The sequence below is a fragment of the Daphnia pulex genome, chromosome 9 (genome assembly GCF_021134715.1).
Source record: "Daphnia pulex isolate KAP4 chromosome 9, ASM2113471v1".
NCBI classification, from domain to species: Eukaryota; Metazoa; Arthropoda; class Branchiopoda; order Diplostraca; family Daphniidae; genus Daphnia; species Daphnia pulex.
Genome location: NC_060025.1, coordinates 5,060,498 through 5,085,946, shown reverse-complemented (window position 1 = coordinate 5,085,946; position 25,449 = coordinate 5,060,498). Strand labels below are relative to the sequence as shown.

Here is a 25,449-nt window from a genome sequence, read left to right as displayed (position 1 = left end):
CACCTGGTCATAGATAAAGAAGACTGGTTTCGCATGTCCTATCCTTTTAGCCCTATCCCTACTGACCCCGAGTTTCTGTCAACATGGTCTCACTACATATGTACTACTTAGTCCACAATCACGGCTACACTTTTGCTTGTGGCCGGAACAGGGTACGAAGTGTGCGAAGTGGCCGATAGGGCTTGTCTTTTTTGTTATTATTTACGTTGTCTGCTTCTTTCGTAACGTAAAATTGGAATTCAAAAAGATCTTGTATCGTTCCTTAAGTCACGAGAAAGAAGTGACAGATTAAACGAAAAGAAAAGGCATGATCGCATATTAAGTGCCTCCTTGGGAACAGGAATGCGATTACGTGGTCTTTATCAAAAGAAAAAAACCACTCCTTCAGTTTCGAATCAAAAGAAGAAAAGTGATACTGAAGTGAAAGCAGAGCCAAGATCATGCACTTCAACTGTAAATATTCCAAATACGTTGAACGGCTCTTTAGTTGAGTCTCAATCTAGTATACCATCAGCAGTTGACAATGTTGCTGAAGATCGTTATAATCATGTTAATGAAAAAGTAAACTTCATTGAAAGCCAAGAGTCTTACATTGCAGAGGAAGCCGAAGAAAGTATGAATCCTAAATCAGACTGGACTCACAGAGTGAGTGAAATCCACCAAGACTGGGCATCTGTTAAGCAGAATTTTCTTGAAGCTTTCGTCTGTTCACAACGTTTTGTAGCTTCTTGGTGTGCTGATTGCCAAGATCCAGTCTTGCAGCACTACATTTGCTGTAGCAGTTGTAGAAAGAAGAGATGTGAAAAATGTGATCAACTATTTCACAAATCAGAACCATTTCACCTGCGTACCATGTACAATGAAGATACTTCCATGATTCTCAAGCCAGAAGAATTTATCTCGTGTGGTGATGTTGTGACTTGTGGTGTGTATTATAAAAGTAATTCATCATGTTTATTGCATTGTTATTTTAAAATTTATCTGCAGATATCCCAGTTCCTTGCTTCTCAGCCTCATTTGATTGCAAGAAGTGTAAGTGTTTAACAGCTTATACAGTTACAGCTGGTAAAAAGAGAGTAGTAATCATTACAAAAGACGGTATGTGTTTATTTTGCTTATTTTCATGTTTTTTTTTTAATATTATCTTTTGTTTTATTATCCATGCAGGCAGATTTGATCTTCATTTACCACAGTTTACTTGTGCTGAAATGCTCAAATGGTGCAAGTCTTATGATCAAGGTGCTAATCTCAGGTAGCTAAATTCACTGGTAATCTAGAGACGTAATGTTAAGTTTAAAATGTTTATTTTAATCAAAATTATATTTGTATAGATACCCAAAGAAGGCGCGTATTGAAAAGATAATTTTGATCGTCCTAAACTCCTAATGAGAAGGGTGTTATCGTGACGCAACCAGATTTAGATGTATTCCCGTGACACACTTGGTTCAGGTAAAGGTTATTTTGCTCACCGTATTTCGTATTTTATTTATATCTTGTCTCTCTTTCCATTTACAGTTCCTTTGATCGAAAACTATGCGGTCATTGATTGCATGGATATTATAAGTAAGAAAATGTTCAAAACCAGACTAACAAGATAGCCATGTTTGATTGCTTCTCCGCCCGCAGAATCTCCGTTCGCAGAAGGTGACGATTTCACGGACGACTTTAAGGAAAAGGAAGAAGATCTATTGGACGGATTGGGGTCGGGCGTTGAAGAGTTTGAAGACGAAGGAGACCTCGGACAAGCAACTGAAGATTGCGATTCGTGCGATCTTATAAGCCAAGGAAAGTTGCTCAATTTTCAGTATGTTGTTGTCCTTTACATTGTCTATCTTTTTCACTAATTAAAACTATTTTTGATTAGCTATTTACCCCTCAATTAAAATAAAAACCAGCTTCTTGGCGGCTAAAATTCCAAGAAATCACCTTTGAGCCTCATTTTCTGCAGATTTCCCTGACGGGAATTTATTATATTTCAGGCGAGATGTAGTTCTCATATTGATAGATGCTTTTATCGGTTCCCGGTTCGCCACATTTTATTTACGCAGAATTAGACTCAAAATCATAAGGGAACAAAAATAGACTATCCTAGTAGACATCCGACGAGTCTTCCATTATCGACACTCCAAAACCTTCCTTCGAGCAAATTGATGTACACAAACTTGAGAGTTCAGCTAAATATGTGTATGTAATAGATTGGTTTATTCAATACAGACTTCCAAAAGAAAATTTAGTAATTTGGTGATGAAGTAGACGTGAGCTCGTGTAAGGCGTCCGAATCGCAATCTTCAGTTGCTTAAGTGGCATATCCGAAGTCTCCTTCTTCTTCAAACTCCTCTACGCCCATCACCAATTCGTCCAATAGTTCTTCTTCCTTTTTCCGTAAAACTCATCGATGAAATCTTCACCTTCTGCGAACGGAGATTCAGCGGGCGAAGAAGCAAACAAATATGGTCATATCGTTCTGGTTTTTGAACAATTGCTTAATTATATCGTAGACTTAACATCTGTGCATCAATGACCATGCATTGTTCGATCAAAGGAACTGTAAATGGAAAGAGAGACAAGAAATAAATAAAATATGTAATATGGTGAGCAAAGTAGCTTCTACCTGAACCAAGTGTGTGTCACGGGAATACACCACTATCTAAATCTGGTTTTGTCACGATAACACTCTTCTCATTGAGACGATCAAATTTATCTTGTCAATACGCGCCTTCTTTGGATATCTATACAAATATAATTTTGGTTGAAATAAACATTTTAAACTTAACATTACGTCTCTGGATTACCAGTGAACTACCTGAGATTACAGCACTTTCATTGAAAAACTTACACCATTTGAAACTGCACGAAAACTGTTTGGTTTTCACACAAATCAAAAATAAGACAATGGAATGGCAATGATTATTCAATGACACCAGCACATGCTTGTCATGAAGACTATTTAATCGCTTAGTCTGATTGCTAGGATTTCCACTGTCTTACTTCTTGGGATTTTGGGTCTTCCGTTCCAAGTACTTGGTCTATAAACATGCAAGAAAACACCAAGTTAAATACAGCTTGTTTAAAAAAGAAATATAGTTGAACAAAATTAACACTTACATGGACCATATCAAGATGGATACTTCTTTTGAGCATCTCTTGACAACTCTCGCTCCTGGGCCAGCTCAGGTTGAACAGCAAGCCTAGCACTAGATTTCCCCTGGCTTATTCTTACTCGTTGATCGATTATTCGTTGTTTCTCCCTTTGATATTCTTCAAGCTGCGTATAGCAATTCCTTCGAAAGTTTTAGGAAAAATCTATTGGCCCCCGGATTTCGGGGGCCAATAGCCAAAAATGCTATTGGCCCCTGCCGCTAGGGGGACACTGGAAAAGGATCGCGCCTCACAGCAGTCTTTTGTTTTTGAAGTCACTGCCTGTGCCTTGGGTACTATGGGGAAGGGCCGCGCCTAGTACCAGCAGCCGGCCGTGTTGTTGACAAGTGATAGTTCTTCGTCATGTCTTTTTCATTGGAATTTTCATGTCTTCTCAGCACACTCGTAAGTTCTGGCATGTTAAATTATTTTGTTTTATTGTTACATTTATATGTTTGATTATTAGTATGGCAAAAGGATCTGCATACATAGAGCAAGGAAAGAGAACATTGATTTGTGACGTGTGTATGGTCCACGTGAAGTCTTTTCATTGGAATTTTCATGTCTTCTCAGCACACTTGTAAGTTCTGGCATGTTAAATTATTTTGTTTTATTGTTTCATTTATATGTTTGATTATTATAGGCAAAAGGATCTGCATACATAGAGCAAGGGAAGTTGTGTGTATGGTCCACGTGAAGTACAGAAGAAATCTGACTTCAGTCTTAATGGCCAGCTCTTCTGTGAATTATCATTTGCTCCATTTTTGTGCCAAAAGATACGTGGACATCAACAAGACAATGAAGAGCTTGTGTTGAGTGGTTTACTCAGAGAAGCTTCGGAAGCAGCAGTTTGTCTTGTAAGTTCCTTCTCAACTTCACATAACCATTTAAGAACTTCTTTACGTTAAAACAAAATTCTTTTTCCAGACACCAATAGCTGGAAGCAGCTCTTCTGGTTTTTCAAATTCAAATCTTCCAATTGCCATACACCCACTACTTCATAACTTCATAATCAGCCGATGAAGTGGATTGACTCTTTGATTGACTCTTGGATTGACTACAGATGTTCTGATTCGTACTGTTGGTTTTTGAAGCTATTCCATCCACACCAAAACCTTCCTTCGAGCAACTTGAAAACAAAATTAAAAATACTGGAGAGTTCAGTTTAATATTTGTATTGAATAAATTGGTTCATGCATTACAGACTTTCATAAGAAAATCATAGTAATTTGTTGATGGAGTAGACGTGAGCTCATCTAAGGCTAAGGCGTCCGAATGCGAATCGCAATCTTCTAAATGGCGCTTCAAGTGGCATATCCAAAGTCTCCTTCGTCTTCAAACTCCTCTACACCGGACCCCAATTCGTCCAATATTTCTTCTTCCTTTTCCGTAAACCCATCCGTGAAAGCGTCACTTGTGAGAACGGAGATTCAGCGGGCGGAGAAGCAATGAAATATGGCGATCTTGTTCTGGTTTTGAAGAATTGCTTCCTTATATCGCAGCCTTAACATCTGTGCGTCAATGACCGCATAGTACTAGATCAAAGGAACTGTAAATGGAAAGAGAGACAATATATAAATAAAATACGAAATATGGTGAGCAATATTTGTCTCTACCTGCACCAAGTGTGTGTCACGGGAATTCACCACTATCTAAATCTGGTTGCGTCACGATAACATCCTTCTCATTGAGAAGATCCAATGATCTTGTCGATACGCGCCTTCTTTTGGATGATTTTTAACCAAGCGCGCTTTGCTGCTATCTACACAAATATAATTGAAATTGAAATAAAATCATGAAACTTAACATTTAGTCTATGGATTACCACTGAATTTAGCTACCCGGGATTTCAGCACCTCCATCATAAAGCACCCTTTGACACTGCACGAGAACTGTTTGGTGTTTTCACACAAATCAAAGACAAAAGAATGGCAATGATTATTCAATGACACCTGCATATGCTTGTCATGAAGACTAACTTGGCCTCATGCTTGTCATGTAGACTATATAATCGCTTAGTCTGATTGCAAGGATTTCCACCGTCTGACTTCTTAGGATTATGGGTCTTCCGTTCCAAGGTCTATAAGCTTTTAAGAAAACACCAGGTTACATACAGCTTGTGTAAAAAAGGAATATAGTTGAACAAATGCAACACTTCTTACCATATTAAGATACTTCTCTTGAGCCTTATTCTTGATAGGATCCACTCTCCCTCCTCAGGCCAGCTCAGGTTGACTCGTAAAGCACTAGATTTCCCTTGGTTTATTGATTCTTACTCGTTGATCGATTAAAGTTGTTGTACGTTGCTTCTCTTGTTGTTTTCTTCAAGCTGCGTAACAATCCCTTCAAAAGTTGCAGGCGTAACTAATGCCTGCAGAGCTTCTGCAACTCTTTCGTCGAAAGACGTCATCGTTTAAAAAATGTAAACAAGGGCTGCAAAATCTCCCCATACACAACACCCTGACGAGCGTCATCTAGGTGATGCTTTTCATCTAGACGTGAAATGTGAGAATTTGAATTTGAATTGTAATTATAATAAATTGCTAGTATTTTGACACCTGACAGTTGCACTTGAATAAACAGGAATGATACTAAAAAGCAACTGTATACTGGCTGGTCCCTCTGAAGCCTGTGAGCCAATGAGAAGGCTAGAAATGCGACGGTTTTTTGGTACGGACATGCCCGTACTTACGTGGAGACCATGTTGGTGTCAATTGTCAAAAGCCTGCTGGTAGGCGCGGCCCTTCCCCGTAGGCCCCCTAGCGGCCGGGGCAAATAGCTTTCCCCCGGAATCCGGGGGCCAATAGCACTTTTGGCTATTGGCCCCCGGGGGCCAATAAGCCCAACCAAAGTTTTATTCGTAACTAATGCCTACAGAGCTTCTGCACAGCTCTTTCGTCTAAATACGTCATCGTTTAAAAAACGTAAATAAACAAATTCTGTTGTCTGCACCCACGCCACCCAGACTTACTATCGATACTTAGAAATCGATAGTAAATACATCGCAGTTTTAATTAGATAGAACGATAAAAAGGTTTAATAGAATTAAAAAGGAAACGAAATAATGTATTTAAACCGCTATTTGTGAGGATTCAATCGTTCTTTACATAGGGTGGTACGGAGAATTTCAAAAGGGTGGTTCCCCTTCATAATTTATGTCATTTTCATCGTTATTCAAGTCATCCATCATTTCATTTCTTTCTACAATTATTTTCCAATTTTCAAGATTCAATCTATTCAAATTTGCATATTAGCAGGTGAAATTTCACCGAAAAAAAAAAACAAAAAACAACTGCCGCACGCGGCACGCCTTTTCATAACATTATTCACCAAAAAGGTGACACTAGTGGCCATTCCGGGAACCTCGACTGCTTGTTGCCATAAGGAAAAGTGCAGCCACGATTGTGGACTAAGCAATACATATTGCCCCGCGACCAGCCTGGTTTCTGTTTTGCTTGTCCTGCCCCTAGCGGATAAACTGCTGTACTGCACCGTGGCTACCAATGGTGTTGCAGACGAGTATTGTTTTTTTAATGTTTTCCTTCTGTCTTGGGTCTTGGTAAAATTCTATGCAAGTCGTCCTAAATCAGTAAATCTTAAGTAATTTTTGTCGTAAGTGTTATTGAAAAGTTTCGTAATTTTGTTCAATTGCTTTCTGTCAGTTTTTTTATTGTTTTATTATTAACTGAATGTTGCTATTAATAAAAAAAGGTAATATAAATAGAAAATTGTCGATTCTTTTATTTATGATTTCTTTCTCTCTTCATCAATCGCCGAGTCTTTTTCATTTGGATAAAATGGGATGTGATGGAATGGGACACAAAGGTTTAAACAGGAGAAGTCGTAATTTATTGTTCATTTGGACGATATAGAATGTTATAACGGACCACAAAGGTTCAAACAATAGAAGTAGGACTTCATGTAGTCTTCATTTGGATAATTGTCAATTTGAAGGGTCTTGGGATCACCTGAAAGGGACTCTTGACTAAAACAAACATCTGTTGCTTCAGAATCAGTCGAAACTAGTCTCTCAGAGGAATGGGAAATTGTTGACTCCAAGGTCATGAAGTGTCACACTGGCCTCACCTTGGATAAATGAATAAGACTAATTAAATTACAATCTACATTTTAAAACTTCCACAATGATTTACCTTGAGCTTCTCTTAACAAATTATTGATAACAGTCACATTTTGGTCCATTTGATTAATGCTATTAATCATCTCAAAGTGTTTACGGGAACTAGCTAAATTGATGAGTGTACCTGCAGAAATTGAGAATGTCAATTTATATTTTAAATTAAAACTTATGTTTCAAGTACCATTGTTTGAAGCTTTGGAAATGAGAGGCTGCCGATTTCCAGTGCTGCAATCAGATATTGGAGTCTGTTTTGATGTCCCACCTGTGATAACAATATCAGTATTATTTTCAACATGCCTTGGAATGATGTATGCAACAATATGATGATATTAAATCTAGAAATATATTTACCATTATTAGAAGATTTGGAAGCAAGAGCTTTACGATTTTCATTGTTGCAATCAGCAAAAGGGTTATGTATCTTGGGCCCACCTGTAAAATTACAATAGTTATATTGGGTTTCATGTTTTAATTATATTAGAAAAGTACCTTTCTTAGCTTGAGAACAATCAATAGATTCAGCAAGAGGATCAACAGGTTTGCCTACGTAAAAGTTGTCTAGTTACTTCAGCAACATACCAGTTTTCAAATTAACATTTGCAAAATATATTATATAGAAAGTGTTTGGGTACAGCAAGGTCTTTAAGGGTCCATTTCTTGAATGGATGGAAAATTCCTCCTATTTCTCTGCCTTTAATAATGTCATCAACATCAAAATGCCGACCACAGATAGCTGAGCATCCAGGTTAAGGAATCAATTTTCCCACTATGAAAGCCTCTATGTTAACTTCAAGAGTTGAAAATCTATGATTTTCATCTTCAATTAAACCAAAATTGAAAACAATTTGCACCACAGCTTCTTTTTCTATCGTTAAACGACATTTCTCTTGCTAAATTCTAATATGGGACACACAAACTGCCATGAACAATGGCGGAAGGTTGGAAGAAAACAAGAGAGTGTAGATAACAAAACGTACACTAGAGGGCAGGACAAGCAAAACAGAATCGGGAAAATCGGAGGAAGGGTAGCAAGAATTCTGGCGACAGTTGGCCATGTTAATTTTCTTATGGACAGCATAAACCAGTGGTCTTTATCCATAGATAAAGAAGACTGGTTTCGCATGTGCTATCCTTTTAGCCCTATCCCTACTGACCCCGAGTTCTTGGAGTGTTTGTAGTGCCTCTAGCGGACAAAGTACTGTACTGCACCGAGGCTACGAAGGGTTTTGCAGACGAAGATTGTTTTCCTTCTGTCTTGGTAAAATTCTTTTCTGGCGTTTAATAGTTTTAGGTAATTTTGCCTTAAAAATTTTTATTAAGAAGTCAAATTGTATTTAATTTTGACATTTGCTAATTACAAAAGCAGAGAAATCAATTGAATCATTGCAATTGAATAGAAGTAAGCAGAGTGTAGAGATGAAAACGTACACTAGAGGGCAGGACAAGTAGTCCAAGATTGGAGAAATCGGAGGAAGGGTAGCAAGAATGTTGGCGACAGTTGGCCATGTTAATTTTCTTATGAAGAGCATTAACCAGTGGTCTTTGTCTATGCTTTATCTATGACCTGGTATCCACGGCGCAATAGCATATTTTGACATTAGAGCGCCGTGGATCCACGGTGCAATAGCACTAAGTGACACTAGAGCGCCGTGGACTCCACGGTGCAATAGATTTTTCCAAACCAAAATAAACAGTATGACGTGTGAAATAAGACTTGACTTCGGATTTTCCATCGTACGAAATGTCGCGTCGAAGTGGTTTGAGTACAAAGAAATTTAAAGAACTAGAAGTATCAAATCCACAAGATCTAATTGCTAGGGTAATAGAATAAATTATTTTTGTTTTTTTTATTACCATTTTCGTTAACATCCAATTTGATTAAATGTTTTATGGAAACAGGAAACAATATCGAAAAGGTGTTATACTTAAAAAAAAATTGTAACCCCGCAAAATAGTGAATTGTTAGATAGGTAAGATACGAAGGATTATAGTAGTTGTTATTTAGATTCCTTTATATGACAGTTTTATTTTATCATAGTTCAATGTTGAGAGGTGAATCGATAGAACCATTGGTACCCAATCTTGTCATAGTGCAGCCTGTTAAAAGGTATTCATGAATATTCTATGTAATTCTAGTAACATAACTTAAATGTAACATATTTCTTGTTCTCCTGTAGCTCTTTATGTAATTCTAGGATTGAGAAAAATGAATCGATTGAATATGAAGCAATGTCAAGTTATGGTTTTGAGAACAAGAGTGGGAAAAGAAGTCTGGATGCAGGGGATTGCAAAGCTAAGAAATATGGTGGTGATATTTCTATTTTGGATTTTTTTGGTGATCAAAGGTAAGAAATAATGAGCAAAACTAAAAATATATAATATAGTTAATACATCTATTTCATTCTATTTGTTACTGTATTTTTGTAGAATGGAAAACGAGCCAGAAGAGACTCCTCTGGAAAGCGAATGATGCAAATCGCCAGTGAATTGGAGGAAATGAAGTACGAATCGTCCATGGAAATTACGGAAAATACCCGCACCATCATCTCCTGTGCCTTGGGGAAAGTCTATGACAACATGTACTACGACTTAATTAAAGAACGTTTCAGTGCAAAGATTGAAGATTTTATCCAGTTATGTTCTCTTTGAATAAAAATCACAAGCTTGATTCCCGTCTTTTTTTTTGTAAACAGCGAACAATTGCAAACTCCTGGGATGGATAGCAAAGTTCGAGTGGTGGTGGCAGTGACGACGCTACTTCTGGGACCTCTAGATGTCGGTAGTTCTATTATTGGCTAAGAAGGTGTCTTGGAAATGATCCTCGTCATGGCAAACAGTGGTGAATTCCTCATGCAGGTGAGAAACCTTTTTCATAATTGATTTCTTTATCCGAGAGTTTACCGTCTTTTTTTAGCGTGTCTCTTGTGAGGCTTTGATCGCCGCCGCTTCTAAAAAAGATAAAGCCTCTGCCATCTTGGCTCAAGGCGTTACCATTCTCAAGAAACTCTATCAAATCGGGAACGACAACATCAAGGTGCGTTTCTAGACGTTTCTAGACAGAATCGACCACGCTACGAACGAAATTCTTCTGCTACAGGAGACAACAAAAAAAAAACAGTCACAAACAAAAATTAATTAAAAATTAACCAGATGGAATTGGGGATAGAAATAAAAATTAGGTAATAGAGAAATGAATAAAGTATTCACTGTTAGGAAGAAAAGGGGGGAAATCAAAGTTATAGGTAAGAAAACAACTGTTTTAACGGGAAGATGTTGGTGTTTCCATAAGACGCTGTAGGCGACACGGATCAAGTTGGACACAAATGAGATTTTCGAATTTGCGGAGAATGCGCAACGCAGGATGTCCAACTACTCCATTGTAATTAAGATTTAAATGTAAAAAAATAGGAACGACTAAAGGAAAATACCAAGCAAGCCAGGCATTGGCCAGGATCGCTATCACCATCAACCCGGAAGTGGCATTCCCAGGACAGAGAATGTGCGAATTGATCCGGCCGCTCTTAGGTCTCCTTGATCTCGAATGCAACGCTATAGAAAACTTTGAAGCTTTAATGGCCCTCTGCAATTTAGCTGGATTCGATGCCCCGAGAAAAAGGTATGAAATATTTAAACAATTGATTGTTGGCCAATAAATAATTCATCTCGGTTAAAAGGATCCTCAAGGAGCAAGGCGTTGCTAAAATCGAGAATTACATGTACGAAAACCACGAAATGTTGAAAAAAGCATCGGTTCAAACCATGAGCAATTTGCTGTTTAGCGAAGAAGTGGTCAAACTCTTTGAGGGTAAAAACGACCGCACCAAGTATTTAGTCTTACTTTCCACTTCAGAAGACGTTGAGTTGTCCAAAGCTGCTGCAGGAGCCTTGGCTATTCTGACGTCAGTCAGTAAACGGGCTTCACGGAAAGTTTTCGAGGTTTGCCTCCATTCTTTTTAACTTTTTCCCTGAAATTGATTTTAAGTTTTTTTTTTCTCTTGTTAAATTTGTCAATAGCCGGCAGAGTGGAAAGAAATCCTTTGCTTTCTACTGAGCAATACGGACAAAGACGTGCAATATCGAGGAGCTGTTATCGTCAAAAACATCGCCGGTCATTCGAAAGAGTTGGCCGAAAAGTTGTTGCAACCTGAGGTTATTATGGTCCTGGAAGTTCTCACCAAATTCGGTAAAGAGGATTAAGTTAAAACTTTTGACATGGTGCCTTGAACTAATCCTTTTTGTAACCCATTTGAATCCGCTCTGGACACAGAAACACCTGAAATGGCCAAAATTTGCGACTGCGCCAAATCAACCCTGGAAATCGCCGAGCAATGGAAACTGATCGAGAAGGAGGACGACTCTGAAGATGAGTCTTGATAAATTTTAATGAATTGATGAAATGATTAAAACAAAAATTTAATTGTGTGCCTATGCAAATTCACTCGTTAAAGTTAAATACACTTTATACGTCAATTCAAAGCATTATTTAAAAAAAAAAGGAATTACAAAATAATGTATTCTTACACGTGAATGATAGGGGAAAAAAAATAAAGATGATCTTATCCTCAATCGCTGTCATCATCTGAATCCGTATCGTTGGCCACGACTCCTTCGTCTGCGTAGTGAATGTGCTCAATCTCCTCCACATCTGCTGTTGCTCCCTTAGGTTTACCAGTAGTGCTGCCAGACGGCTGCATAATCAATTCCAAGTTGTTGAGCTCCTCGTCGCTGTCTGCTTCCTTGTAAGTTTTGCCTTCTTCCTCCAACTTGAGCCGCTCAATGAGGCTCTTTGCCGGGTTAAAGACACCAAAAGTTTGTTTGCCGCAAACAAAACACCGCTGCGATTTGCGGTAATGTTTCAAGGCGCAGGCCTCGCAGAAATAATGCTTACACCTGCCGTGTCAAAATTTGTGTTAAATTCTCCTTCTTATAAATGAATAGGAGAGTCTTTATTACTTGGAAACAACGGGATGTTGGAACGACTCGCGACAGATGAAACACTTGAAGGGCAAATCTTCGTCGTCCGAGTGTATTTCATACTTTGAGTCGTCTTCAGCCGGCTCATCTTTTCCCCTTTCTTCTCGCTCCAACTGCCATCCGAATTTATAATCGGAACGGTCGTGCAAGAACTTTCAACTGTCTAATAAAACACAGCAAAGCTTTATAAAAGTTCAACTGAATGATGATAATAACCCCAAAAACTTTTGGTGAGATTTTGAATACCTCCGAAACCGCAGAAACCCGTTTCCTTGTAATCTTTACAAAGATCTGGTTGGTAATCCCATCTCACTGTTGACCTGATGTTGGCTGGGGCTCGCATGGGGCCTTTTCTCACATTGGCAGATGCAGCATTTCCTTGGGCTGTATCTCTTTTCTCGTAGTACTGGGCATAGTTAGCCAGGCCACGATATTTCTTGTCATCTGCTTTGCCTTTCAGCTCCTGCTGGACTGTCAAAAGATAAAAGAATTATTTTGGTTCATTTTTAAATTAAAAGTTGACCTACTTTGCAAAGATTGTGAAGATTACACGGTGGATAGCCGTGGAATATTGGAGCTATCGTCCTTGAATCGGCAATGTATTCTATTCAGGTTCCGTTTAGAATTCTTTTATTTCAAATAAAATAAATCGAAAGAAAACATTTGAATATTTCTACAGGTTGTTTAGGTATTGACCAACACCTCGCAACCAGACCTACTTGAAGCTGACCTGATCCGCTCCGTATTGCATGCGGTGGCTAAACAATCGACGGAACAAATCCGTCGTAACCGGTTACTATTGGCCCCCAACTTCTTTTCTTCTCTCGTCTACTGGTACTTACAGAAAACAACTTAATTCGTAACTTTAATACCTATAACGAATTGATTTTTCTTTTAGTGATTCGGGAACCTCTCCAAGGAGCAAAGCGCATTGGTAGAAATTTTCAAAAAGAGAAGGAAAAAGAGGACCAATTGAATTTCGTGACATTAGCAAAAAAATTAATAAAAGCAACAAAAGATGTCGTTGCGATAGTCACATCTCCAAAACTAGAAACGAAAACGAGAGGGTCAATAGGCTTTCGTGTCAATAGACAAGCAGAGGCCTTATTGACAAGAAAACATATCGTGGAACTAGGCGACGTATAACGTCGCGTCACGAAAAACGGCGTGGTAATAGACTCGAACATGAAAATTACCCCTGTACTCATTCATCAGTCCTCCGCGTAGCGACATCTAGTGGCAATGACAAATTCTAATTAACCCGCCGTAGCCCTAGCGTTCTGCACTTTAGCACTTTTAATCTAATCTATTTTAGTTTATATTTTAGTTTATTTACCTATTTTAGCCATCGCGATATTAAATTATGTGCATTATTGCAATATTGATTAATGTAATCGGTACTTGATTAGAAATTTATCCCATTGGTTTTTAATTATTGAATATTTGCGCTGGGAGGAGCCCCGCAGCACCATTTAATCAGTAGTACAGAAATCATGTATTATAGTTCATATGATCCATATTTGACGGTAAGATTTTATTTTACAACTAACCATTTCACAAAATTTTGACGACATGACAACTAACCGACGGTTCGGCCCACGCAGCCCCACATCTCGAAGGCCGACACCCAGTGGCGTTTTTACATAATTGGTTAAGTAAATGGATTACCAGGTATTATTCTCTCAATTTTCAATTTTGATTCTTTGGGTTTTCTATGAGAAGTATTACATGAATACATGGAGAAAAGTCCGCTTTACAATACTGATACATTTATATGTACTGATGTTAAAATGTTATTAAAATATTTACTAGCGGGAAATCTTCATTCTCATTGGTTAGTTTATTTTACTCATGCACATCAGAAAGCTCTGATACTGTTTAACACTAAAGATTCAGGAGCAATTCATAATCAATCGCACACATTTTTATTTGACTTTTTCATTTGTTTTTATGAATTGTTTCTAAAATAGATAACATCATCTGCAACAATTGAACATGTGTGCCTTAAATTACCCTCAGGTTCTTTTACTTCTCCATAGATGATTCTTCCTTGAACAAAAACTCTTTGTCCTTTATTAGTGTACTTTAATATCGAGTCTCTCAGGTAAGGTTTAAACACACAAATTCTGTGCCACTCAGTCTTCTGGTTGACATCTCCTTTAGGAAAACAAATCAGTTTAAAATATTTTGAATTAAATTTCAATTAACAAACCATTGGGATAACTATAGTTTGAGTTTGTAGCCAAAGAAAATGTAACAACTGGATGTTCCAAAGAACCACGTTTAACAGGATTTGAGCCAACTCTACCCAACAGAGTCACCGAATTAATAGCTACATAAAAGAACATTAGAACCTAAATACTATATAAATGAATGTAATCTTTTAAAACTAACTTTTTTCCACACCAACTGTAAGAGGGGTAGTTTCGCCAGTGTTGTTGTTTGTAAGGTGAGTTCTCCATTCATCAGAATCAACTTGTTTGCGACATGACAAATATATTTGTCGACTCAACGCAAATCTAGACATATTTGAAATGAAACGACTTCCTGATTTCAACGTTAACATTTCTTTTCTTTCTTATTTATCTGGAGAGACGAAGAGAAAAACTGTATTTTATTTTTTTAAGATTACACTTGTGTTAAAAAAAATTTCTGGATTTTGAGGAGTTTGTTAATTATTACCAATAACAATGTTGCCACATAAAACAATCATTCCATACCAGATCCATAAAAATCAAAAAAAAATTTCTAAATTAATAATCTATATCTTTTTTATGAGTTTGAAGATAGCTATGATTGATAATGATAAAACGAGTTCTCATTACCGCAGTCATTGTATTTATCGATAAAAATTGAAAATGTGCCCTTATTAACCAGGAGTATGGAGAAATGGTTGCCACTTGCCAATGATCATGTTAAATTTCCTATAAGGGGATTCGACGGGAAGCTACTTTTTTACTAGCGATTTTGTATGGAGGTCGAGTTGAATCAACGCCATCTAAGACGTTGCGACATATATACAGTCAACTCGACCTTTGAAATGGCCCCTTTGAATGTCCATATGTCGCAACAGCCTAGATGGCGTTGATTCAAAGAGGCCACCGTATCATGTCCATACAAATGTCGCTAGTAAAAAAGTAGCTTCCCGTTGAATCTCCTTATGGGAAATTTAACATGGTCATTGGCAACATCTCTCCATACTCCTGTCCATACCCATGCCTTAACCTGATTTAATACCCAGGACATAACGTGACCTGGGTTATTTTACATGATGCAAGCCTCAAGCCAGTCAAGCGGGACGGTAAATTTTTTTTAAACGCCGATCAGGCTCCAACCCCATTAAGGAAAACAACCGCTTAATAATTTGACTGATATAAGAAGAAATCCGTCCCAAAAGGTCCGGGCCACAGCGCCAATGGGATCGGGATTCGGGATACACTCTGGGGATACATAAAAAAAAAAAAAAATGAAAGCGAAGAACTACATAAATATGGCAGCAGAGCGCTGTTTGTTAGGGCTCCGTTTCGCGCCCATTTCTGCGCAGAACAATAAACCAAGTAACTTGTCAAACAGTGTTAAGCACACAGCACAGGGAGTCAGTTATTAACATAAACCGATTCTGTTAGGCAGTTATCCATCTACGATTTCCTTTTAACATGGCTCTGAATCCGGTAGATTATAACGCGCAAAAGGGTAAATTAATATCTTATTTCATTTCTATATTGGAATTATTTTTTTTTTTGTTTTAGAAAAAATTAAAACGTTTTTCGCCGAATTTCACAAAGTGGGAAAAAACGGTAAAGACTTCAAATATGCCACTCAGTTAACTAGAATTGCTCACCGTGAGCAGGTAAAGTAAAAATACATTCGCAATCGTAAATTTATTTTAAAACAAGATTGTTGTAGGTTGAACTAGTGATTGATTTGGAAGATGTTGCTGAGTTTGATGATGAATTAGCAGAACAGATAGTTGACAATGGTAGACGATACACTTTGCTGTTTGGGGAAGTTGTTCAAGAAATGCTACCCAACTATAAAGAGCATGATGTTGAAGCAAAGGATGCCCTTGATGTCTACATTAATCATCGCCTGATAGTTGAAAATCAGCACCAAAATGATGAACCAAATAGACTGCACAAGTATCCTCCAGAATTGATGCGCAGATTGTAATCTACACTAATATTTTCTTGAAATAATTAATGTCTTCTGAAGCAATCATTTTTTTTTAGTGAGGTTTATTTTAAATCTCCTTCTTTGCAGAAGGCTATACCCATTAGAGAAGTAAAAGCTGTTCATATAGGTAGGCAATTTATTATTCAGCTTAGTGATAGGCTTCTAAAAAAGTTTTCTGTACACATTCATTCTAGGTAAACTAGTGACAGTTCGTGGCATAGTAACACGTTGCACTGAAGTGAAACCAATGATGCAGGTAGCAACATATACATGTGACCAGTGTGGTGCTGAAACTTATCAACCTGTAATTTCAAAGAAGCTTACACTGATGTTATTTTCCTCTAATTCTAAATATGGTATTTTCTCTAGATTAATTCAACATCTTTTATGCCGCTGTTGATGTGTCCCACTGATGATTGCAAAGTGAATAAGAGTGGTGGTCGCTTGTATCTTCAAACTCGTGGCTCTAAATTTGTCAAGTTTCAAGAACTGAAGATACAGGAACATGTAATCTGATATTTAAAAAAAAACTTAAACTTTTACTCATAATGTAACCATTTTGTTTTGTCAAAAGAGTGATCAAGTGCCGGTTGGCCACGTACCGCGGTGCTTGACCGTCTATTGTCGGGGCGAAACAACGCGTTTGTCTCAACCTGGAGATCATGTCAGCATTACAGGCATTTTCCTTCCTATGTTGCGAGCAGGTTTTCGTCAACAAATGCAAGGACTTCTTTCCGAAGCTTATGTCGAAGCACATGTAAATATGTTAGAACTCCATTCTGAATAGTGTTCATTAGCTCTTAACTGTTTGCTGACAGAGAGTAGTTAGGTTAAACAAAACCGAAGATGACGAAATGAGCATGGAAACTCTGACAGAAGAAGAACTGCGTCAAATCGGCGAAGAAGACTTTTACGAGAAGCTTGCTACAAGCATCGCACCAGAGATTTACGGACACGAAGACGTTAAGAAAGCGCTGTTGTTGTTGCTTGTTGGTGGAATTGATCGAAAACCCAATGGCATGAAAATTCGTGGAACGATGTAAGGCTAGTTTCTTTTTATATAAATGCATGTTTTCTAAAAAAAATCATGGAATCATAACAGAATAGGAATAGTATTAAATTAATCTAATTATTTTTATTTATCTTACGTCACAGCAATATTTGTCTAATGGGAGATCCTGGTGTTGCAAAGTCACAGCTACTGAAGTTCATCGATCGTCTAGCCCCAAGAAGTATTTTAAATAGCCCAAAATGTACGTTTGAAAACAATAATAATAATTTAAAAAAAAAAATAGGTCAGTATACCACAGGACGTGGATCTTCTGGTGTCGGTTTGACTGCTGCCGTGCTGAAAGATCCAGTTACGGGTGAAATGACCCTAGAAGGAGGAGCGCTTGTGTTGGCTGATCAGGGTGTCTGTTGCATTGATGAGTTTGACAAAATGCCTGAGTCTGATCGTACGGCTATCCACGAAGTCATGGAACAACAAACTATTTCAATAGCCAAAGTAAATTCATCAAAACACTAATTTAAAATTAAGTTTTTATTTAACTTACCATTAATATTTCAGGCAGGAATCATGACTACACTTAATGCCCGTGTTTCCATACTAGCAGCTGCCAATCCCGCTTATGGTCGATATAACCCAAAAAAATCTGTTGAACATAATATTCAATTACCAGCAGCCCTTCTTTCGCGTTTTGACGTTTTATGGTTGATTCAAGATCGCTCAGACAGAGAGAATGACTTAAGGTGTAACTTTGGTTGTCTTAATTCCTTATTGAGTTTGATCTGTTACTTATTTGCCTTCTTACCCATTGAATCATTTGGCAGACTGGCACGACATATTACGTATGTTCATCAGCACTACTGTCAACCTCCTACACGCGTGCAGCCGCTTGATATGAAACTAATGAGACGGTATATTGCTCTCTGTCGTCAAAAACAGCCTTCTGTCCCAGAACATTTGACCGACTACATCGTCAGTATGGACACATCAGATTTTCCTATTAATACTAGTTGAATAATTAAAAATATTTTATAATAGGCGCTTATGTTGAAATGCGTAAAGAAGCAAGAAATAACAAAGACATGACATTCACCTCGGCCCGTAATTTATTGGGTATTCTGCGTTTATCAACAGCATTGGTAATTATACTTATGTTATTTACGCCATATTTCACACTAAGTTGTCTAATTTAACGTGTTTTAGGCACGTCTTAGGTTGGCTGAGGAAGTGGAAAAAGAAGATGTTAGAGAAGCAATGCGTCTCATGGAAATGTCCAAGGATTCTTTGAATCATCACGATCAGCGCCCAATAAGGTATCTCATATTGTTTGATGTGTAAATTATTGGAATGGCTTATTTTTTATTTTTTTATTTTTTTAAGACCTGCAAGCGCCAAGGATCAGATTTATGCTTTAGTTAGGGACTTAGCCGGCGACAACAAAGTTGTTAAAATGTCGGCCGTAATTGAACGTTGCACCACTAAAGGTTTCACTCCGGCTCAGGTGGACGATTGCGTGGAAGAGTACGAGGAACTCAACGTTTGGCAGATCAATCAAACCAGAACAACTTTAACTTTTGTGTAAACGCTGTTGTCTTCGTAACAAGGCGTTTGGTATGAAGTGCACAATTCTGAGCTATTCATTTTTCCGTTCACCAATGTAATCGCACTACTTTTTTGATAATGTAATTTATCCAATACACTTTTTAATAGAAATACCAAGTGCGAAGAGTCTTTATGAAGTAAATTGAGTTCTCAAGTAACACAGCCCACTCGGGCCGATAGTTGGCCGATACGAAATGTCGATATGACTTGGCTCTCTCTATTCTACGAGCCAAGTCTCCTCAAAAGCACATGTACTGTCACAACAACCCACATTCAGACAACAGTGCCCAACACCAGACAGCAAAAATAGACCCACAAACCACCAAACCAGACATGGTCAGACTGAACTCTCACCCTAAACTAAAAGGGGGTCATCTCATATATAGGGGAAACCAGGGTCAGGGTGACTTCATATCGTCATGTATTCATAACAGTCGTCCTCTTTACGCGTCTTTACGTAATTTCCAAGAATGTCTCGATCATTCAACGTTTTGCTATTCTGTGCGTAACAGTATGTTAAAATATCTGAGCATCTTTATTTAAGTCCAGTAATTTCGTAATTGTTTTTTTAACAGTTAATGTATGTTTTAACTAATAGGTTAGTAGATTGGTAAATAAAGTTTCTTCTTCTGCTCTTCTACTCTTCCTCCTCCTCACATGTTTTGCCTCCCATTGCGTAATTACAGACTTTTGACGCCTCAATATGACCAGAACTGACCATTTTTTGCATCAGGCATTAGGGGAAATGTTCGATACCGACGCTTTTATCTTTTCCGATAATGCAATTATCTATTCCGATAATGCAATTATCTTTTCCGATAATGCAATTATCTATTCCGATAATGCAATTATCTTTTCCGATAATGCAATTACCCGAAAGGGTTTCTAATCGCGTTTTTTTTTTTGCTGGTATTGGGTGCGTTTAGTTGATAATAGTCGCACTAGATGGCTAATCAGACGAAAAATAATTTTTATGGTTAGATCTATAGAGGTTTTTCCATTTGGTTCGTGTAAGTAGAGGGAAAAGTCGTGCGGCTAGTCGACTAGTGCGCACCATGGCGGGGGATAGCCGAAACTTGCTGCAGACTTTGCTTGATCCAAACTATCTCCCACGTAAGGCCATGCACTGTAACCTGTCAGGCACTCAGGCTGTCAGCAGCAAAAGTGAAACCTGTTTTATTTCTTAAGTGTTTAAAATGGTAACAGCTTTTTGTTTGATATGTTCAACTTATCAAAAAAAAGAGATCGCCGAAGATTTTTCAAAGTGAAATGAGTTCTTTCTCAATGGAATTACTGTAAATGTTGCATTCTGGCACTTTGAAAAATCTTCGGCGATCTCTTTTTTTTTGATAAGTTGAACATATCAAACAAAAAGCTGTTACCATTTTAAACACTTAAGAAATAAAACAGGTTTCACTTTTGCTGCTGACAGCCTGACAGGTTACAGTACATGGCCTTACGTGGGAGATAGTTTGGATCAAGCAAAGTCTGCAGCAAGTTTCGGCTATCCCCCGCCATGGTGCGCACCAGTCGACTAGCCGCACGACTTTTCCCTCTACTTACACGAACCAAATGGAAAAACCTCTATTACTATGCGCTATGATTACTGTAGGCAGCGTACGTACGCCGCAAGGTACCCGAAGGGAATGTTAAGGGTATTCTAGTTGGTATAGTAGTATTGGTATAGTTTTATAAAGGCAGAGCTATAGAATAGTTATAGAATAATAATAATATTCTGTTATAAAGGTAGGCCTATTATTAAGATTAATTAATAACATTTAAAAAAAAATTATGCCCTTAGTTTCCGGAAGATTGTAATAAGCAGAAATCGAGAAAGAGATTAAAAGAATATTTCCGCATGTTTCTATCCAAACATTAAATAAAAATTCAATTCCAAAAAACCTAATATGATATGGCGCGGCGTAAGGGTAAGGCGTGACTTTGGTGCGGCGGAGGCTTCGCCCCGCCACCCCACGTCACACCGGATCTTGTTAAAATTAAATGTAAGTAACTACCTATCAGCACTTCTTTTACTGGAGATTGATAGCGTTCAGTGATAACATACAGTGACTTCTATTCTATCCAATCAGCACTCTCACTGTACAGCAAGCCACAATCCTTGTGCCCTTAAACCCCCTAAACGACTCAGGAGGACACACCGCTTCCCCGGGAGCTACCGGCATCGTTGTGTTGTAATAGTCTGTTTTGAGAAGAAAGAATCAAATTTGGACTAGTCAAGTCGTTGGAAGTATTTTATGTAGAAGACTCTTCACCCCCTGAAGAGGAAGAGGAGGGTCCCCGGTGAGGTTCCCTCTCTTTCTGAGGTGTTTGGAGTATTACGTCTCAAAGTAATATTCAGGGCAAGATATGGTTCATAGTTCAAGATTGGTGATTCTAAATAACTCTTTCTTTGAGATAATTGTAAGAAGTGGGAGATGAACAGTTGGAAAGGACGATTTTGACGTGTCTATAAGATGAGTTTTGTCATGGTTTTTCATTAAGTATCCATCTCCATGTGCCTCGTATTTCCTACATTACATCTACGCACTGTAGTGAGACCTTGTATCCGGAACAGGTGATGTTCATGGACTGAAAGACCACTGTTCCTTTACCGGTTGTGTGCCATTTGAACAAGAGACATCTTTGCATGGGCCACCTGGATACGTGAGTGTGATTAAATAACCCAAAGGTGTGGTACCTTCCACATTGATGTTGTCATCAAGTGCAAAACAACCTCATGCCTTCTAGCAACAACAACGTCACTAGAGATTCATGGTCGTTTTCCTTTACTTGATAATTACATTTAACCTTTGTTAACTCTCGTGTTTTCAACTGCCAGAGTTGATGAAGGCTTCAAGCAAGGATGGCTGTCAACATCAAAAAATGTATTTTCTGCTCTACCTCTGAAAACTATTGAAGTGGATGAACATTTAGAAATGCTTCTGGATAAAAAATGGAGACCACTTCGACCCTTTTATCTTCGTTTTGATCAGTTTCATGTTCGCAAAAGTTGAATGTGTGCATGAGTAACCTTTTTCGTGTTGATAGCGTATGTGTGCCTGACTGAAGAATATCATCATTTCGAGCACAAGCCTAAGAACAGACACTGAACTTACCTAAGCAATTATTGGCGCGAGATTATAAGCGGTTTGCAAGTTCAAAACAGCGTTATAAAACTGGTCACAATATCCATTATTATTTTCCAATTTTTAACGCCCGAACAATTTGAACTGAAATTGTTCACTTTTTATTACAATCTTCAATGTTCAATGTCTTAAATATTTGGAATAAAATACTAAAATCATTAATTCGATCCATTGAGGCAATTTTTATAACTTAAATTTATTATTTTATTAAATTTTTCTTTTAATAATTAGAATCAAATAATAAATTATTTTCAAGATTATAGTATCAATAAAAACAAAAAATGGCAGTTTTTTTCGTGTTTAGCCACTAAACCAATTCCGGTGAAGTATTCTTTCATTCATACTCGCTAACTGGCGATGAAATGCAGAAAATATTTGCTAACAAACAGGTAGAATTTTGTAAATGCAATTAAACGTTATTTATTGTGATTCTTGTACTTACGATGGACTAACGAATTGCAGCTGAAATATAGTGCAAGACGTGTGGATGGAAAATGTAATTTTTAATGATTAATTAAAACCTTATGAAACCAATATATTATAAAATTCAAGCACTGTTGAAGTAACATTCGACAACCTGATGCGGAGTGGTTGCGTAAACCGAGGGTTGCTAGGCAACCATTGGGGCGACAGAGTGATTCGTCTGCACCCAGCAACCGGTAGCGTGGCTCTCTTGGCTCGACGACGTGACGCAGGTCTCACGTAGCAAATTGTAGTTCCTTCTAACAATTTGTATTTCATTATATCGTGTGAATTAATTTTGTGATCCACTGTGTGGGTAAGTTATACTTGTACTACCCGTGGTAAATCTAGATCATGCAAATAAAACTGATGTGTCTCAATAGGTTATGGGCCCAGGCCACGCTAAGCTTTGAACACATTCCAGAATGGCTCAGAATTTTTCACTAGATGTGATCAAGCACACTAGAAAGTTCGATGGAAAGGAATTTACAACTTGGAAGCACAACATGGAGATGTTGTTCACATTAAAGAATGTGAAACTCATTGTGGATGTAAGTTACCCAACTCTTTTTTTTTTACGTTGGATGAGAATTTGCACATTCTAATACCGTTGCATCAATTTCTGTACACACAGGGTCAACTCACTGAACCTGAAGTAGAATTTGATGACGATGACCCATCCATCATGTTAAACGGTGACGATATTGAAGAATGGAAAATGAGTGACTGCTATGCCAGGTACCTCATCTTTAATAGCTGCGATGAGATCAGGAAGCAAGCCCTACTCAACAGCAGAACCAGCCATGAAATGTGGACTAGATTGGAAACTCAGTACTTACAACGTGCTGCAGACAACAAGCACTTGCTACACAGAGACTTTCTGAATCTACGGTAAGCAATTCACTAGCACACTTGTGTTAAGCAGAGACTAACAATTGTCTTCCTGATTCTACTCGCAGACCCAAACATAATGAAGACATTATGATTCACATAACGGCCCTAGAGTCCATGGCGACTGAACTTAATGATCTAGGAGTGCACGTGACAGAGCACGACTTAATCACGACCATCATGTGTAGTTTGCCAGCCAGATTTGGATTCTTATCTTCCTGCTGGGACAACGTGCCAGACAACGAACGATCCATGGATGCTCTTCGGGCAAGAATCGTGTCTGAGCAACGGCGAATTGAACTCCGAAGGACAGAAGAGGAAGGTTTTAAACCTTTAACTAACACTCCAGAGGGGACTGCTCTTCAAGCCTACGGTGGACAAAAAGGGCATTTCCCACGTGCGTTTCGAGGAAGTCGTGGCCGAGGTGGAGCATCACGAGATACCATCAATCGCGACACAGCAAAATGCACGTACTGCGGAAAACCACGCCACTACGAATTTGAATGCAGGACTCGTATAGCAAACGAAGGAGACAAACAAACAACCTCATTCAAAAGACCTAACAACGACGGCGATGGGAGTGGTCCCTCACGGAAAGTAGATTTCTCCTTCATCTCTGTATGCTACCTAACAACAACAGACCCTGATGCTCTTTACCTTGATTCCGGAGCCACCCGGCACATGAGTGGAGTACACTCCTACTTCCAAGAGTTGAGAGACATACCACCAAACAGCTGGCCGATCAATGGCATCGGAGGCACGGTCCTACATGCCAAAGGTGTTGGAACGATCAAGTTGTCTTCCCATGTACACGGTGAGACGATCAATGGAAGCCTGAAGGATGTGCTGTACGTCCCTGGATTGGGAGTAAACCTCATATCAGTCGTGTGCCTATCTATCAACGGATATTCAGTATCCTTCCACGGTCTAGAGGCTTGTATCATGCGTGACAATACTGTTATCATGACAGCATCAAGGTCGGGTGAAACTCTCTACAAAGTTAACGCTGTCGTCTCTACCCCGTCGACCATGGGCCTTGCAGTCGCAACAACTCAAGCAACGCTCAACACCTGGCACGAACGTCTGGGACACGTGAATCGTCGGGCTGTTCTACGCATGGCATCAGGCATCGGTGTCACTGGGATGGACATTTCTCCTAGATCTACCACTCTCAACGAATGCTGCCATGGGTGTGAAGTCGGAAAGATGCACAAACTTCCGTTCGCCAAGAGTCAATCCTCGTTCTCAGCAATTGGGGAATGTATCGTCTCCGATCTAGTCGGCCCTCTACAAGTAGAATCCATTGGAGGTGCGCGTTATTACGTCATATTCAAAGACGTCTTTAGCAAGTACAAGACCGCCTACTTCCTCAAACAAAAGTCAGAGACAGCTGATTGTTTTCTCGCATACGTCAAAAAGGTCTACACCGACACCAATCAACGTGTCAAAATGCTTCGCTGTGACGGTGGTACGGAGTATAACAACCGTTACTTGAAAACCTCTCTAGAAAATCTTGGCATCAAACTTCAAACCAGTGCGCCGTATACGCCGGAGCAAAACGGGATCGCTGAGAGAGATCATCGCACAACTGTAGAATCCGCTCGCAGCCAAATCCATGCCCGTGGTATTCCACTCAAACTATGGGCCGAAGCTATAAACTATTCGGTCTATGTCTTGAACAGGACCTTATCAAATACGAAAAGCGTTACCCCATTTGAGCACTGGTATGGAGTACAACCCGACATCTCGAATCTTCGTATTTTTGGGTCGGTCAGCTATTTTTTAGTCGCTGATGATCTACGCCAGAAACTGGATCCCAAAGCTACAAAAGGTGCCTATGTTGGTGAGAGTGAAGAGCAAAAGGCTAGTCGGGTGTTTGTGGAAGCTACCGGGCGGACCCACATCACACGCCATGT

General features: G+C 38.7%; 5 protein-coding genes and 4 long non-coding RNA genes across 14 annotated transcripts; 4 read left to right on the top strand and 5 right to left on the bottom strand.

The window, feature by feature from the left end:
- The first annotated feature begins 338 nt into the window (after nt 1-338).
- On the top strand, nt 339-1,883 carry LOC124202954. The gene is made up of 7 exons (XM_046599475.1): nt 339-925; nt 988-1,104; nt 1,168-1,252; nt 1,332-1,348; nt 1,516-1,563; nt 1,627-1,804; nt 1,865-1,883. The coding sequence occupies exons 1-7, from the start codon at nt 343-345 to the stop codon at nt 1,881-1,883; spliced, it is 1,047 nt and encodes a 348-aa protein (XP_046455431.1). The 5' UTR covers nt 339-342.
- A 286-nt stretch (nt 1,884-2,169) lies between these two features.
- LOC124203251 lies at nt 2,170-3,429 on the bottom strand. 2 transcript variants are annotated; one of them, XR_006878478.1, is made up of 4 exons: nt 3,106-3,429; nt 2,804-3,026; nt 2,612-2,729; nt 2,170-2,545 (listed from the first exon to the last, which is right to left on the bottom strand). It is a non-coding gene; the product is annotated as an uncharacterized LOC124203251 (long non-coding RNA). The 2 variants fall into 2 exon arrangements; XR_006878479.1 differs by having other exon boundaries at nt 2,793-3,026; nt 3,106-3,302.
- On the top strand, nt 3,410-4,341 carry LOC124203249. Its single transcript, XR_006878475.1, has 4 exons — nt 3,410-3,543; nt 3,605-3,718; nt 3,782-3,995; nt 4,066-4,341. It is a non-coding gene; the product is annotated as an uncharacterized LOC124203249 (long non-coding RNA).
- Nucleotides 4,298-6,187, bottom strand: LOC124203250. 2 transcript variants are annotated; one of them, XR_006878477.1, is made up of 6 exons: nt 5,697-6,187; nt 5,301-5,630; nt 5,118-5,225; nt 4,964-5,030; nt 4,755-4,900; nt 4,298-4,687 (listed from the first exon to the last, which is right to left on the bottom strand). It is a non-coding gene; the product is annotated as an uncharacterized LOC124203250 (long non-coding RNA). The 2 variants fall into 2 exon arrangements; XR_006878476.1 differs by having other exon boundaries at nt 5,301-6,187.
- Nucleotides 6,188-6,864: 677 nt separating this feature from the next.
- On the bottom strand, nt 6,865-8,369 carry LOC124203248. The gene is made up of 5 exons (XR_006878474.1): nt 7,766-8,369; nt 7,628-7,708; nt 7,458-7,538; nt 7,290-7,400; nt 6,865-7,224 (listed from the first exon to the last, which is right to left on the bottom strand). It is a non-coding gene; the product is annotated as an uncharacterized LOC124203248 (long non-coding RNA).
- Nucleotides 8,370-8,863: 494 nt separating this feature from the next.
- On the top strand, nt 8,864-11,746 carry LOC124203246 (protein unc-45 homolog A-like). 3 transcript variants are annotated; one of them, XM_046599953.1, is made up of 11 exons: nt 8,865-9,095; nt 9,176-9,246; nt 9,315-9,383; nt 9,472-9,621; nt 9,704-9,909; nt 9,970-10,132; nt 10,191-10,310; nt 10,685-10,892; nt 10,951-11,212; nt 11,291-11,459; nt 11,544-11,746. In XM_046599953.1, exons 8-11 carry the CDS (start codon nt 10,774-10,776, stop codon nt 11,648-11,650), a joined length of 657 nt encoding a protein of 218 aa, XP_046455909.1. In that variant the 5' UTR covers nt 8,865-9,095; nt 9,176-9,246; nt 9,315-9,383; nt 9,472-9,621; nt 9,704-9,909; nt 9,970-10,132; nt 10,191-10,310; nt 10,685-10,773; the 3' UTR covers nt 11,651-11,746. The 3 variants fall into 3 exon arrangements, with proteins under 3 accessions (XP_046455910.1, XP_046455909.1, XP_046455908.1); XM_046599952.1 differs by having other exon boundaries at nt 9,454-9,621; XM_046599954.1 differs by lacking the exon at nt 10,191-10,310 and having other exon boundaries at nt 8,864-9,095; nt 9,454-9,621.
- On the bottom strand, nt 11,641-12,725 carry LOC124202953 (E3 ubiquitin-protein ligase RNF113A-like; the record flags this gene model as incomplete). Its single annotated transcript, XM_046599474.1, is given in 3 exon segments — nt 11,641-12,166; nt 12,230-12,413; nt 12,497-12,725. Coding segments are annotated over 3 exon segments (741 nt in total), but the record flags the coding sequence as incomplete, so codon positions are not given.
- A 1,346-nt stretch (nt 12,726-14,071) lies between these two features.
- Nucleotides 14,072-14,940, bottom strand: LOC124203247 (single-stranded DNA-binding protein, mitochondrial-like). The gene is made up of 3 exons (XM_046599957.1): nt 14,645-14,940; nt 14,463-14,582; nt 14,072-14,407 (listed from the first exon to the last, which is right to left on the bottom strand). Exons 1-3 carry the CDS (start codon nt 14,814-14,816, stop codon nt 14,199-14,201), a joined length of 501 nt encoding a protein of 166 aa, XP_046455913.1. The 5' UTR covers nt 14,817-14,940; the 3' UTR covers nt 14,072-14,198.
- A 792-nt stretch (nt 14,941-15,732) lies between these two features.
- On the top strand, nt 15,733-19,145 carry LOC124203244 (DNA replication licensing factor mcm7-like). 2 transcript variants are annotated; one of them, XM_046599951.1, is made up of 15 exons: nt 15,733-15,943; nt 16,000-16,100; nt 16,157-16,416; nt 16,480-16,550; nt 16,618-16,727; nt 16,793-16,930; nt 16,998-17,180; nt 17,242-17,462; nt 17,579-17,655; nt 17,719-17,930; nt 17,994-18,175; nt 18,257-18,408; nt 18,471-18,571; nt 18,636-18,745; nt 18,813-19,145. In XM_046599951.1, exons 1-15 carry the CDS (start codon nt 15,907-15,909, stop codon nt 19,012-19,014), a joined length of 2,157 nt encoding a protein of 718 aa, XP_046455907.1. In that variant the 5' UTR covers nt 15,733-15,906; the 3' UTR covers nt 19,015-19,145. The 2 variants fall into 2 exon arrangements, with proteins under 2 accessions (XP_046455907.1, XP_046455906.1); XM_046599950.1 differs by having other exon boundaries at nt 15,791-15,943; nt 17,994-18,408.
- The last annotated feature ends 6,304 nt before the right edge of the window (nt 19,146-25,449 follow it).

What these genes read in the sequence shown, in the direction of transcription:
- LOC124202954 (XM_046599475.1), top strand. Translation starts at nt 343, where the DNA reads ATGCGATTACGTGGTCTTTATCAAAAGAAAAAAACCACTCCTTCAGTT. An exon ending in CATTACAAAAGACGGTATGT is followed by an intron (nt 1,105 to 1,167) that starts GTTTATTTTGCT and finishes TTATCCATGCAG; the next exon opens with GCAGATTTGATCTTCATTTA. An exon ending in TGATTGCATGGATATTATAA is followed by an intron (nt 1,564 to 1,626) that starts GTAAGAAAATGT and finishes CTCCGCCCGCAG; the next exon opens with AATCTCCGTTCGCAGAAGGT.
- LOC124203246 (XM_046599954.1), top strand. Translation starts at nt 10,774, where the DNA reads ATGTGCGAATTGATCCGGCCGCTCTTAGGTCTCCTTGATCTCGAATGC. An exon ending in TTCGATGCCCCGAGAAAAAG is followed by an intron (nt 10,893 to 10,950) that starts GTATGAAATATT and finishes CTCGGTTAAAAG; the next exon opens with GATCCTCAAGGAGCAAGGCG. An exon ending in CTTCACGGAAAGTTTTCGAG is followed by an intron (nt 11,213 to 11,290) that starts GTTTGCCTCCAT and finishes ATTTGTCAATAG; the next exon opens with CCGGCAGAGTGGAAAGAAAT.
- LOC124203247 (XM_046599957.1), bottom strand. Translation starts at nt 14,816, where the DNA reads ATGTTAACGTTGAAATCAGGAAGTCGTTTCATTTCAAATATGTCTAGA. An exon ending in TACAGTTGGTGTGGAAAAAA is followed by an intron (nt 14,583 to 14,644) that starts GTTAGTTTTAAA and finishes TCTTTTATGTAG; the next exon opens with CTATTAATTCGGTGACTCTG. An exon ending in AAACTATAGTTATCCCAATG is followed by an intron (nt 14,408 to 14,462) that starts GTTTGTTAATTG and finishes GTTTTCCTAAAG; the next exon opens with GAGATGTCAACCAGAAGACT.
- LOC124203244 (XM_046599950.1), top strand. Translation starts at nt 15,907, where the DNA reads ATGGCTCTGAATCCGGTAGATTATAACGCGCAAAAGG. An exon ending in AGATTATAACGCGCAAAAGG is followed by an intron (nt 15,944 to 15,999) that starts GTAAATTAATAT and finishes TTTTTGTTTTAG; the next exon opens with AAAAAATTAAAACGTTTTTC. An exon ending in GAATTGCTCACCGTGAGCAG is followed by an intron (nt 16,101 to 16,156) that starts GTAAAGTAAAAA and finishes AGATTGTTGTAG; the next exon opens with GTTGAACTAGTGATTGATTT.